This window comes from Pituophis catenifer, unplaced genomic scaffold, assembly GCF_029215685.1.
Source record: "Pituophis catenifer annectens isolate HBS135680 unplaced genomic scaffold, rPitCat1.0.hap2 SCAF_1, whole genome shotgun sequence".
NCBI classification, from domain to species: Eukaryota; Metazoa; Chordata; class Lepidosauria; order Squamata; family Colubridae; genus Pituophis; species Pituophis catenifer.
Window position 1 is genome coordinate 226,232,342 of NW_027256881.1, and position 14,718 is coordinate 226,247,059.

The 14,718-nt window shown below is 37.3% G+C and overlaps 1 protein-coding gene across 4 annotated transcripts in view; it reads right to left on the minus strand.

The window, feature by feature from the left end:
* Window positions 1-722: 722 nt before the first annotated feature.
* PTPN4 (protein tyrosine phosphatase non-receptor type 4) overlaps window positions 723-14,718 on the minus strand; it is a 102,802-nt gene continuing 88,806 nt past the window's right edge. For all 4 annotated transcript variants that reach the window (XM_070951451.1, XM_070951367.1, XM_070951523.1 and 1 more), the window contains 9 exons: window positions 14,072-14,228; window positions 11,446-11,612; window positions 10,055-10,145; window positions 9,914-9,975; window positions 9,495-9,641; window positions 8,422-8,550; window positions 7,462-7,610; window positions 5,904-6,039; window positions 723-809 (listed from right to left, as the gene is read on the minus strand). In XM_070951451.1, coding sequence (XP_070807552.1) covers window positions 723-809; window positions 5,904-6,039; window positions 7,462-7,610; window positions 8,422-8,550; window positions 9,495-9,641; window positions 9,914-9,975; window positions 10,055-10,145; window positions 11,446-11,612; window positions 14,072-14,228 — 1,125 coding nt within the window. The remainder of the gene's footprint in view (window positions 810-5,903; window positions 6,040-7,461; window positions 7,611-8,421; window positions 8,551-9,494; window positions 9,642-9,913; window positions 9,976-10,054; window positions 10,146-11,445; window positions 11,613-14,071; window positions 14,229-14,718) is intronic.

Genomic DNA, 14,718 nt, shown 5'->3' on the forward strand with positions numbered 1-14,718 from the left:
AGACAAAATACACATTCATTCCCATAGGTAATGCCATCTATGTTTCAGAACACACTGGTGCTATAATCTGCTGACAAACAGGAATAGAACTAGCAGTACAAAGAATGTTCATATACCAACTAAACAAAATGCTGGTTCAGTGGGCCATTATGCAGCTGTTATTGGGTTAGATCATACTGCAGCCTTCCGTTAGTAATCAGGTTAGATTCTAGAAGGGCACAGGGAGAAATGTGCTGTTTCAGTAGGCAGTGTATCTAATAAAAGGAATATTGCTAATATTTCACCAAAATAAAAGGTAGCAAATAACATGACAACTTTAGCATTGGAAGAAATAGCTTTGCATGTATTGTTGTTGCTTTAGAAACAGGTGTCAAATAAAGAATGAAAGTATTCCAAGCTTTTTTTTTTCCTTTTTCTTTTTTTGTAGCATTTCGAACAAAAGGGCTATATGGCACTGCAACCAAGTCTGGAAAATTATCCAGAACTCATGGAGCTCATTAATTCTGTGGCTTGTTTGAAGCAAAGCATGAATGGAGTCTTTCAACACAGAGAAATCATAGTGTTTTAGAGACTGATTTTCAGTTTTAACTTAAAGTGCAATAGTGCTGAAGTCCTTTTCAGTTCTTCATTATTTTCAGACATCATTTCTTTCAAGAAACATTATAGCACAAGTACAGTTTGTGTCTTATGTAGAAGCTTCTCTGAAAGTTATCTTTTGCTTCCTATTTATTCAGTGATGTCTTTAAAGGTCTAACAAGTTCTTCTTTGTACACTTTCAAAATAGCCTCACAAACGAATCTGTATTGACTCTGGAAAAAAAAAGTGCAATTATTTGTATGGCAGAATGAAATATTTTAAAGATTAACAATAAACTTTCAAAATACCATGCTAAACTTTCAAAATATTTAAATATTTAAAACTCTCAACACCAATGAGAAATGTAGTATTCAGAATCTAAATCCCAAACTCCTAACTTTTAACTGGCAAATCTGAATTCTTCCAACTCTGAATGATATTCTTTGTATACTTTATGCTTAATACCTTATTAATTACTCTTGATTAATAGAATTAAGAACTCTAGTTTCTTTAATATATAAAAACTCTACTTATTCTGCTATTTGCTCTACAAACTACTTTCCAAATTAAAAAAATAGGCTAATTACAAACAACATTCAGGGTGTTTGTACTGTATTTTCTGATATTAGATACAGGGGATATAGTTATTGAACCCTTGTCATGGTCAGACCATTCTCTCCTTAGACTTGACTTCCTGACCGCTATGCCCCACCGCAGGGAGGCGGAACCAATTAGGTGGTTCCGCCCCAGGCGCCTGATGGATCCTGATAGGTTCCGAATGGAGCTTGGGCCATTTCCTGAGACTCTGGCACGCGACTCGACTGAGGACCTGGTGACCGCCTGGGATAGGGCGGCCGCTGGTGCTTTAGATCGGGTCGTGCCTTTGCGGCCTCTGACCCGGCGCCGAATCTGCCCAGCTCCTTGGTTCTCCGAGGAGCTGAGGGGGATGAAACGCCGGAAAAGATGCCTAGAGAGTAGTTGGAGGGCCAGTCGCTCCGAATCTGACCGTACACTAGTGAGGTCTTATATCAAGACCTACTTAGTGGCGATAAAGGCGGCGAAGTGTAATTACTTTTCCGCTCTTATCGCGTCGGCAGAAAATCGCCCAGCTGCCTTGTTTAGGGTGACTCGCTCCCTTCTCCATCTGGGAGCGCGGGAAGACCCCTTGCAAGGTCGTGCTGAGGATTTTGCGCATTATCTGCACGATAAAGTCGCTCAGATTCGGGAAGGCTTGGACTCCGACTGGGTAGGTACGGGCGGGTTGTCCGAGGTCTGTCTTGAGACGGTTATCTGGGATGAGTTTGACCCTGTGACTCCCGAGGACGTGGACAGGATGCTGGGGAGGTTGAACGCAACCACATGTTTATTGGACCCGTGTCCCTCCTGGTTGGTGCTGGCTACCCGGGAGGTTACACGAGGCTGGCTCCAGAGGATTATAAACGCTTCCTTGAGTGAGGGGTTCTTGCCTCCCGCCTTGAAAGAGGCGGTGGTGAGGCCCCTCCTCAAGAAGCCCTCTCTGGACCCAGCTGTTTTAGTAAACTATCGTCCAGTTTCCAACCTTCGCTTTCTGGCGAAGGTTGTTGAGAGTGTGGTTGCGCGACAGCTCCCCCAGTACCTGGAGGAAACCGTCTATCTAGATCCGTTCCAGTCCGGCTTCAGGCCCGGGTACAGCACGGAAACGGCATTGGTCGCGTTGGTTGATGATCTCTGGAGGGCTCGGGACAGAGGTTGCTCCTCTGTTCTGGTCCTATTAGACCTCTCAGCGGCTTTTGATACCATCGACCATGGTATCATGCTGCGCCGGTTGGAGGGGTTGGGAGTGGGAGGCACTGTTTTACGGTGGTTCTCCTCCTATCTCTCCGACAGGTCGCAGTCTGTGTTGGCTGGAGGGCAGAGGTCGACCTCAAGGCACTTGGTTTGTGGGGTGCCACAAGGGTCGGTCCTCTCGCCTCTCCTGTTCAACATTTATGTGAAGCCGCTGGGCGAGATCATCCGTGGTTTTGGGGTGCAGTGCCATCTGTACGCTGATGACACCCAGCTGTACATCTCCACCCCAGACCACCCCAACGATGCCCTTGAAGTGATGTCCCGGTGCCTGGAGGCGGTGCGGGTCTGGATGGGGCGGAACAGGCTCCGACTCAATCCCTCCAAGACTGAGTGGCTGTGGCTGCCGGCGTCCCGATATAGTCAGCTGGTGCCATCGCTGACTATTGGGGGCGAGACATTGGCCCCCACGGAGAGGGTGCGTAACTTGGGTGTCCTCCTGGACGCACGGCTGTCCTTAGAAGAGCATTTGACGGCCGTGGCCAGGGGGGCTTTCTATCAGGTCCGCCTGATACGCCAGTTGCGCCCCTTTCTGGATCGGGACTCCCTATGCACGGTCACTCATGCCCTCGTTACTTCCCGCCTTGACTACTGTAATGCTCTCTACATGGGGCTCCCCTTGAGGAGCACTCGGAGGCTCCAACTGGTGCAGAATGCGGCCGCGCGGGTACTTATGGGGGCGGCATGGCGCTCCCACGTGACACCTCTCCTGCGCGAGCTGCATTGGCTTCCGGTGGTCTTCCGAGTGCGCTTCAAGGTGTTGGTTCTCATCTTCAAAGCGCTCCATGGCTTAGGACCCAGTTATTTACGAGACCACCTTCTGCCTCCGATAACCTCCCACCGGCCAACACGCTCCCACAGAGAGGGTCTCCTCAGGGTGCCGTCTGTCAGGCAATGTCGGCTGGCGACCCCCCGGGGAAGAGCCTTCTCTGTGGGGGCACCCGCCCTCTGGAATGAGCTGCCCCCAGGGATACGACTAATCCCGGATCTCCGGACCTTCCGCCGGGCCCTGAAGACGTTTTTATTTCAGCAAGCCGGGCTGGGTTAAAAAATTTTTAATTGGTGAATTTTATGGGTAATGGGGTTTTAAATTGGAGAAGCCTAAGATAATTTAATTCTGTTTTAATGTATTTTAATATTTGTATTGTGTGTTTTTAATTTTGGCTGTTCACCGCCCCGAGTCCTTCGGGAGAGGGGGCGGTATAAAAATTTAATAAATAAATAAATAAATAAATAAATAAATAAATAAATATTTGCTAGAATATAATTTTCTTCTGTGCACAAAAATCAACTTTATGCCAGCATAAAGCATTAGCTCATCATGATTTCATTAGCTAGGTGTTGCTAATGAACTATACTAGTTTTTCTTTAACATTAGTGTAAAAAGCACTTCTTGTTTCTTTTTGCCATCTATTTCAAAGGTCATTTACATTGCAACACTTTATTCCAAGACCTAACTTTTCAGATTTTAATTTGCATATGTTAATTATTGATATCTTACCGGTATGTCTAAAGTCATTTCTTTATCAGATGGGCAGCAAATAACTCCATTAAATAAACAAATTAAACAAACAAGTAAATCAAGTAAAATATGTGATCTTTAATGGCACTGAGTGGATCTAGAAATCTGATTCAAATACTGTACTGGTTTTAAAATAACAATGAAAAATAAGATAATGCCATCTTGTGGATATTATGTGGAAATGTGCACATTTGCAAAGGAAAAGTAAACTTAATTCTGATTCTAATTTTACTAATACCATTTAACTGAAACAACAGTACTAACTTATTCATAAATATTTAAATTCACTTTTAAGTTTTAATGCACAGTTCTTCCTCTCACAGACTTTAAATACAGTGAAGTATGGTTAATGGCTTTATTTGAAACAAGTATACACCTTGATCCAGAAAAATATGTTAGCAAAAATATTTTCACCCACAGATTTATTTTACTGAATATACAAAAGTGTGTTATAGAAGAAAAATATCTGAAGTGCCCAAATAACATTCTTGGCAAAAACCAAGGCTAGGTAAACAGAGAAGATTTTAAAGAAGACACTATATAATTAAGTGTACCATTCTTTTAATAACTGTAACACATGACTGATAACTCTTTTGAGAAAAAGAACTTACAAAATATAAATGCTAGAGAGTTACTGATTTTGTATTTGTTGTGTGTCTTTTCCTATTAAAACTACATAGTCAGTCAATAGTATCTAGTAAACTCTTTGAATTAAAGCCTATACTTCTGTGATGACATGTTATCATGTGTCAAATACTATAAACATAAAGGAACACACACCATAAGAAAACTGTGAGTAATACAAGCAGCCAAATAGGACTAACATATATTTTTCAATTGTGTGCAGAAAATTATGTTGTCCATTAGCAAACATTTTTGCTTTTAGGAGATTATAGTAAGCTGCAATGTGAGATACATAGTTTTTAAAAGATTAAATTCACCAGAATATAAGAATCTGGCATGTCTTTAAATGTGAAGTCTTGCTTAATATGTATGCAAAACAGAGTTGCATACCCATGGTGGGAGTTGATACAAATGAAAGCAACATGTTTGCAGCTGGGCTTTTCTGCCTTCATATGTCTCTTTTAAAATCTACTCAACTGTTAGAAGAATGTGGTATGAAGCAAAGAAGCTGCAGCAAGAGGGAGAACTGGCAAAAATTCAAATGGATTATCTTGGGTAAAGAGATTTTTTTTCACTTGCATCTGCTGTCTTAAGACAGTATCTTTTTACCATATGGGATTGCATAATTAGGAAAAGCTTTTGGACTATTTAAATACAAGTCACAATTTAAATACAAGTTGCACAATCAATTGATTTTGCAACTGATTTTCACATGATTTAAAATAATTATTTCAGATGGTCTTTTCTGGAAGAGTTAACTCTGTATATAAAACTCAACTGTTCTAGAATGCAGTATAAAACAACTATCCATAACTTATACCAGTAAGATTTTGGTATTATGGAGAGTTGCACAATCAGCCAGATGTTTAGACTGCATTTGACACTTTTATCTATCTATCAAGACCTTCTCAAGGATCTGGGATAAGCAGACATTGTTAAGGGTATTGTCACAGCATGTAGGTTGTTCCAAGTAAAGTTGTGTTCTGCAATTTTCAATAACAATGGTGTTCAGGTGGTGCTCCAGTTGTTTTGGGGTTGTGTCCAAAGCATCTATTATTATTGGCACTATTTTTGCTTTTTTCACTATCATCTTTTTGCAAATCTTTGTATTTTGTGATTTTTTTCCCCAACTATTTTAACAACTATTGTGATTTACTTAAGAAAAACATTGCAAAATCAGGTGCGATCATGAGATGCTTCACTTAACAACAGCAATGCTCAACAACAAATTTTCTAGTCACTGTTCTGGTTGAAAGTTGAGGACTACCTGTATACTGCACTATATCATTCCCTTCAAACAAGAAATTATGGTTCCTAGTATGTTATTGGAAATAGTTTATTCTGTTTAGCAACTTACAGGTGTTTGGATCATCATTGCCCTTTGATCTCTCATTGTTCTTACAATATCCAAGGGATAAACAGGTTGATTACATTCAATAAGACACATTGCTGTTTCCATAGTAATAAGAACTCCAGTTCGTCCAATCCCTGCACTGCAAAGGAGAGAAAGGTGATTATTTTCAAATTTAATATTTTTAAAATCTTTAAAATATTTCTATAATTTACATAAATACTACTGTCTATGGAGAGTCTTAGTCATCCAGGTCATAGTTGTCCCAAAGGTGCTTTTCCAAAGAAAAACAAAGAAGTCCAGTTGCCTCTTGAAAAAGCACTTTTGGGAAATAAATCACTACTGAAAATAATTTGGCACACCTTTAAGTAGATTATTTTGGGAAATTTACCTTGTAACTCTGAAAACGAAACATTTTTTTTAAAAGTACAATTGTGCTGAGGGTTCCATTATTTATTTTAATAATGACATAATTTCATAGCAGCTAAAATAATCAACCATAGTAGCATTCCTGCATATGGCTCCTTGTGCACACACACCCCTCGGCTTTCCCAATAGATGAAACTTCTTCCAGTCTTTCCTATTGGTTGGCGTTCTTATTTGCACCACCCTGCTGTGCAAAATTTCCATTTTGAGGGTGGGGTTTTTTTGGTGGTTTTTTTTTTTTTTGCTCCAAGGAAACTAAACCCTCTTCAAGGTCTTTCTTCCCAGTTGGAGGTGGGGGAGAGGGGAGAAAAAGGGAGATGGAGCTTGAGCTCCTGTTTGGTTTGCCTCATTTCTTAAAGTCTTCTTTTAGTGGGAGATATTTTTAAGGTGGGGGAGAGCAATTGCCTGCAGACTTAGACTAACAATAGGATAGGGGATGGGGGTATTTTGTTGCGGATTTTATTCTGGAAAACCCAACAAAGGCTGGAAAGAGGTCCGATGAGAAATAGGGATGAGCAGAGTGGCACACCTTACTTGGGCTCACTTTGGTTACAAACTTTCAATTCCTGGAAATTTTACTCTGCAGGTGTAGCTGAGATGGCATTTTGGCACAACCTCACTCTGGAGTTGCTTGTGATATAATGGAGGCAGGCTGCAGGGCAGCTAAAAGGGCAAAGACGGGAGATAGGCAGATAGGGGGAATTGGAGACAGTCCCCTGCCTTACTGAGGTTCAGGGCTGGGAGGGACCATGCCTAGTATGACTTGGATTGGGATGGGCACTTGCTTAATGATCCAGGATTCTTGGTTAACAGTGCTAACAAGGAATAGCAAATTTCCATCCGTAAATAATGGGGTCACATAATATCTCATTTTATGACCACATTGCTTAGTGACAGAAATTCTGGTCCCAATTGTGGTCAAAGATTGAGGGCTATCTGTATCCACTGCAACACAGGATACTCAAAAGTAGCCAAGAAACATATTGATTATTACCTTATATTAATTAATTGCTTATCTCAATGTCATCCTAACTTTTGTGTGTCCCACATCATAGTCAGAACATTGCACAATGAAATAATATTATCAGTTAACAGCATTGGAAAAGATGGCACAGGAATTTCCATAATGACTGAATACCTGCAATGGACAATGACAGGTTCTTCTTTCCCAGCCCTTCTTTTCCGGACAAGACATACAAAATCTAAGAAATCACTGGAATCATCAGGAACTCCATGATCAGGCCATGCTACATACTGGATCTGAGTGAGCGGACGATCCTCATTTTTCTATCAAGACACAATATTTTCTCTGAAATAAATCAGCATTCAATATTCTCCTAACACATACATAACTTTGAAGTAAATTCTGCACCAGTCTTTTGAGTTATTAGTGTCATGTGGCATATGACATGACATGATATGACATGACATGACATGACATGAAATGCAAAATCATAGAGAAGATAAGGCAGAGATTGTAATAATTGTAAATTATAGAATTATAAAACCAATTATACGGTTGAGCTGATTTAGATAAGAATTTATAAAGTTCCCTTTAGAGATAAAACTGAAAAAGTAGGGCTTGGTATTCATAGGGATTGCATACCATCATTTACACATGAATAACAAAATCAATTAAAAACTCACTCAGCCTATGGGAAAAGAGATAATCTAGTTCTGGAGCACTTCAGTGTTTCTAGAGTTATCAACACCTCAGCTTTCTTCAGTCTCTGATAAGAGATCAGTGCAGCACTTATCTTTTTCTTTCACCTCAAAGCCACAGAAAATGTTGGTTTTACATTGAACATGACCAGCTCTTGTAAGTGTAATTATATTTGTAAAATATCTTGTAAGAAAATGTTCCCTTCTATTTTCCCTTGAAGTGAGTGAAAGGCCCAAGTATTCAATGAACGTCTGTGATTAAAGATCAAGAACCTAAATTTCCTCCCTCCTAGTCCAACACCTTAACCACTACATCATACTGCCCCCCTCAGAATTTGACTTTGCAAGTTAAACCAAGATGTCTTTAACTTCAACAATCAGTTGCATTCAATTAATGGATTTCACAAAATTGGATCAATTATACTGAATGTCTCACCTCCAAGTTAAATAATGTCATCTCTCTGAAGACATAGGCAGGATTTCCTTCTTCTGAATGACAGGTGACTTGGAAATTCCCATATAAAGAGCTTCCGCCAGGCTCTGGCCAGTATTGATGACATTTTACCTAAAGTCAACAGATTATTATTATTGTTATTGTTATTGTGGTTTGTGACACTACATTCAGACTGGATTTGGTATTATTATTCACCTCTTGAATCCTTCCCAGAGACCTGAGATAGGCAGATTATATTGTTTGTTGGGGTTAAAGGTAACAGGATGTAAGCAGTTCCAAGTAAAGCTGCTTTTTGCAACTGACTGATGATTTTGTCATTATTATTATTATTGCTACTGCTACTAAAAAGGTTTCTAAACACAAGTAGTCTTCAACATAGAACATAATTGAGCCTGGAATTGATGTTGATGATGCAAGTCACTTTTAGAAATTAGTGGAGGATGGGGGGTGTCAACCAAGTATTGATCGCAACAGGAATTGACCGACTGGCTTGTCACCCAAGCCTGAGCGACTCATGGGCTAAGTGTGACTGCTCCAAAGTAATTCAGACTGCTTTCATGCCTAAGGTGTAACTAGAACTCACAACCTCCTGGTTTCCAGCCTGGTGCCTTCATCATTACACCAAACTGGCGCTCCATCACAATACTAATTACTCAATTTATAATTTATTTTGACAACATTCCTGGAAATGTATGGCATGAGTCCACTTTTTCTACCAGTGAATGTTTCTAAAGAGTGAACAGTACATAGTTCTAAACAGTATGCTACAGCAATTTATCTTAACATGGGATCATGGCAAGGTAACATGTCATCCCCCCCCCCCATTTTAATGTAGAGCTATGGCATACCATCACAGCACTATTATAAAATGTGATCTTTGTTGCACAATTTTACCTTATTCAATTTGAGAAAATTATTAAAAATGATCAACACCAATATTTAATCAAGTAATAGTTAAATCTCAAATACTGACACAGTTTAGAAAGAACAAATTTCCAAATAAAAGCCAGCCTCTTGGCATCTATTAGTTGTAAAAGTTACAATTGAGGACTTACTCTGCCCCTTTCCACTTGAGTGGTTAACATAACAACCATCGAGGAGCTCTGTTCCCAGGTCATCTGCCAAAAATCTGGGCAAGTGTTGGGCAAAGGACCTTGACAGGCAATGTATTTATTGATTATACTAGAAGAAGGAATTTCCATCTAAAAATAAAGACATTTGCAAAAAACATTTAGAAATGTCAAAACTTTGCATGCTCTTAATTAGATCAAACTTCATTTCAAGAGAAGGCTAGAAAATATACTAAAATATGTGCAAGAGTTTCTGCATCTATAGTGAATGCAGGAACTTTGACCACTGTGTAACTTATTGAAGTAAATCAAATGACTATTTCTACAGTTTTTACATCTAAACTGTTGAGCTATTTTACCTTGGAAACAGAAAATAAAGAAAAAAAATATAAATGTCAACTCACATTTATATAATTTGCATTGATGTAATCATCATTACTGTTTAAAATGACCCGTGTAGCATCATCTGAAATAAAGATAAACATTTAATTTTCCAAATGACAACTAAAGGTAATATGTTTACTTACAAATAAAAAAGTACTTACAAGGCGAAATGTCTCTGTATCTATTTTTGGAAATATTTTGAGGTAATTTGGCACAAGACATTGTCATCCCAGGCTTCTTCCTATAAAGTTGCTAAATAGCAACAAATGATTAGATAACAAAAACAGAATATCAGTAATGAGATAGCATGTGCACGTAACATATAAATTCACAATATGTTCCTGCTTGCCTATATATTATAAAGTAGAATCTATCTATCTATCTATCTATCTATCTATCTATCTATCTATCTATCTATCTATCTATCTATCTATTGCATTTAAATTGCACTGCAAGTTAAAGACCCTTAATTGTATGTAATAAAAACACCAATGGTTAGATTTTAAAAAATACAAAAATAAAAAATGGCATCAGTTCCTGAAAGCTATAGGAATACCTGTTTTAAGTTGTTTGTGGATGGCAATTAGGAATGAGGCCAACCTAATTTTAGCCAGGAGACCTTTCAAAAAGCCATCACTGTCACTGAGAAGCAACACCTCCTGATCTCTATCTCTTTCACTTCCTGAGAGTGGGGACCCACCAGCTACTTCTTCTGAAATAATCATTAGTTTTGGCTGATTCTAGTTGGTCCTAAACATAACCTGATGCTAAGCCTTAAAAGGCTCTATAAATTAAAACTAACGTTTTAAGTTTCACTCAAAAGTTTATTGGTCCACAGCACAGTCTTGTGTTAGTGAATTCATAGGCTGCTATGTTCTGGACTATTTGCACCTTCTGAATGTTTTTTAAAGACAGCTCCAAGTACAATATGTTACAAAAGTCCAGATGGATGGTGATAATAGCATGAAACACTGTGAGGTCTTCCCACACAAGATAGGCCACTATTGTAGCATTTCTCTCTGTTCCCCCCCATTCATCTGAACAGATGTGGCCTTTTCACAATGTCAGATATTAAAGAACAAACAAATAAATAAAACTGAAAGCCCAGTCCTGCAAAAATAAACTATCCGCCTCTGCCTTAAAGCATACAGTTTACATTAGACCAAGGTAGTATCTGATCTACATTTGCAGATCTACATTTCAATATGCTTTGTAATGTATACAGATATAGCTTTGTAGTAACTCTGTACTCACTGAATAGTAATATTCTTATTTTATTCAATTGGTAATGTATAAAATACTAGCTAGGGAATGTTCAGAGAAGTGTCCATTTATTAAAAAGTTTTCCTTCAATGCGAGGACTTAGATTAATTGGATAATTATGCTATCCTAAAAATAAAAAAAAAAATTCTAAGAAAATAATTTCAATGAAGCAATGCAAATTGTTTGCCAGGTATTCTTTAACCTAAATTGAACCTGTGGCTTTTTAAAAATCCAAAATTCTCAACTAGAAGGTGCACAGACAAACAAACTCTAGAAATACATTACTTACATCAAACTGAGCCAGGACTGTTCCAGTGATAAGCCCTTCCGCTAGTTGAAACATTGATTCTCTCAGAGCATTGTCATCCTGGTGAATTCCATCAAGTGGGGACTTGTCAGGTATGTACTGGAAATCTGGCTCACTTTCTAGCTTTTCTTCTACTACTTCGTAAACAGCTATAATAAACAAAAAGAAGAGAAATTATTAAGACAAGGAGTCAAATTGTACTGCTTGGAAACAATCATGGTATCATTTTACAATTATGCTCCATATGTTTCCTATCTGAAACAGCATGCGTTTGACACTTATGTGCCAGACAGTATTTGTGGAAAACAAGCATACTTTATTAGTACTGGTTAGAACAAAAACAAAACTGAAAAAAAAAAATGTGGAGGAGGAAATTATGGTTTTTTGCTTTTTAATTTGAAATTCTTTCATTTAAACTAATGCTGCTTTTAGCACAGTTTGGCAAGTTAAAATAGAATACATAATAGTTTCTTTCTAATGGTCACGATATAGAAAACTGAATTCAAAACATACACAAATAATGTCTTAAAATTATACTCTCTTGCTTGATGAACTAGTGCAGCAATTTCAACCTGCTTAGCTCGTTGTATTTCTGGTTATATTTTTCTACTAAATGTTCCTATACTGTCACTGAGCAATAAACCAGAATTAAGTATCTCATACTCAGCCAACAAGATGCCACAATGGGTTACACAGAAGCTCATTAAGAAAATGTTATATTCATCTGGCTTAGAGAAAAAGTTAAAAATGAGATACTTAAATGTAAAATCTAGCGGTTCAGACTATAAGTCACATTAGGTTCAATGAGGCTTGCTTCCAAAGAAATGAATGTAAGACATCATTCTTAATTTTGGAACACTAACTGCCCGGAGCTAAAGCAGCTATAAAAAGTAAAGGAAGCTTTCTTTTTTAAAAGTGGAAATTTTGCCAAAATGATGAAAACACAAAACTCTGTAACTTTCATTAAAAACAATAAGATGAGCAAAAATATATTGGTACAAATAATAAAAGAACAATTATGAAAAGATCAGAAGCAGGAAATAAGACAAGAAAGGCAGTTCTCAAAGGATAATAAAATTTGAATAAAATAATAGAAATAACTATTAGAAACAAATCTATGGTTTGATGCATTCAAAATATTTATAATTTCTAGCCACTCAGTTCAGTTAATATCACCAGAATAGAATAAAAAATTGTAGCAAAATGTTCCAGGGAAGTGAAAATTCTTTGGTGGAAAGACAAATATTTCTGAACTTTTTAGGGGAAAAAATAACTTATGAAAAGATACATTAGATATATGCATATTATTATTAATGAATAAGCTGTACATCTGTACATCTATCTCTACAGATGTAAAATTCTCCAGGATAGCTTTAGGTTGGGGAAGAAAGAAAACTTATTCATGTATCAATTCAAGGAATACAAAGTAGCAAACTATGATGATAACTATGGATGCAGTTGGTTCTTTAAACAAATTAACAGAAGATAGCTAAAAGAAAATCTTGTTTATAGATAACAGATATGGGATGAAGAGATCTTTGTAACTTTAGAGAGGGTGAAATTACTAAATTTGTTTACACTTCTTGTGATAAAGATTCAAAATAATTTCTTTATATATCTCTTTTCTTTCAATTATATTCTTACTTTTCTCTTTATTCTTTTTCTTTCCTTTATCTTGCACTTCTTAGTTTCTCTGTACTCTCTTTAAATTTAATTTGTATATGATTTTACTATTATAATAAAAAAAATTAAAAATATGTGCAGTATATAGCACTATTAAAAATTCTAAGTGGTGTTTTCAAACTAAACAATTATTCCAAAGTAATAAGGCAGAAAATAAGGAGTCCATGTGGATTTTACTCCCCTAGTTGTTGCTGACTATAGGATGTGTGCGTGTGCTCATCTCTGTCTCAGGGCCATTGAGAGTCCGAATAAATTTCCATGGTCATGTAGCTACCATGACATCATGGACACTGTTACCTTCTCAATGAAGTGGTACCTATTTATCTACATTTGAATATGAAGTGGTACCTATTTATCTACTTGCATTTGCATGCTTTAAAACTGCTAGATTGGCAGCAGGTGGGGCAAGGACAGGAGCTCATCCCATTATGTGGCACTTGGGTCTCGAACCTGGCTGCCGGCTTTCTAGCCGACAAGCCTAGCATCTTAACCATTGAGCCACTACGCCACCCTAATAAAGCATAAAAATGAAAGTAAATTCCTTCTTATATTGTGTACATTGATTTAATTTGTCATATCTAGAATGTTCAACAGTCTCAACATTTGAACTAGCAGATTAGGACAATTATATAATGTTCACATAACTATTTAAACATTCTGTACCCCCATCAGAGGGCAAACACTGACTTGGCTGTTTTTCTTTTTTATACAGAAACCCAGCTGATAATTTAAATTACATTAAAACTATGGGTATATACTGTAAGGACAGTAGCACTATAAATCTCACAAATGTTCTAATAAAAGAGACGGCTGTAAAGCACTATAAAGCGGTATATAAGTCTAAGTGCTATTGGTATTGCTATTGCTATAAGCAAAGTACAACAGGGAAAAAAGAGGCGTGTTTTGTACAGGTAAAATTACTCACCATTGGGTCGAACTAGGAGTACAAGTTCCCCTGAGTGCCGCTCACAGCTAGCTTTAATAAACATAACAACTTGATCGTGGGTGTGTTCTGATATATCCCTGCCATTAATCAATACAACTTGGTCTCCTTCATTCAAACGAGGGACACAAACATCTGCCTGCAACATGAAACAAAGTTTTATTCTAGTGGATATGAGAAGTGCCTTTTCTTTTTAAATTAATTGCTGAAAAACACAAAATGGAGATATTGAAACTTTAGATATAATGCTAAATCACAGTCCAGTGTATAAATATCCATACTTGATTAATATAGTTTTCCCACTGGAGTAATTGTGGGAAAAATTTTGGTAGCTTTCACTTTTTTTTTTAATCAATTGCAGATTTGTAGCAGCATGTGAAAAGTAAAAGCATCAAATAATACTTTATGAAATGGACTTGTCTTCACTAACCATAATTTATCAAAAACAGATTGAACTACACTTATTCAATAACAGGTTTTTAATATTTCCCTCATGCCTGTGTTTGAAGAGGAAAATCAGAAGAGTACACTCAGTATCATAATATTAAGTTATGTACTTCAGAGTTACACATCTAAATTCAACCATTAAATAATCCAGTTTATGTCATATTAAAATAACAGACACAAAA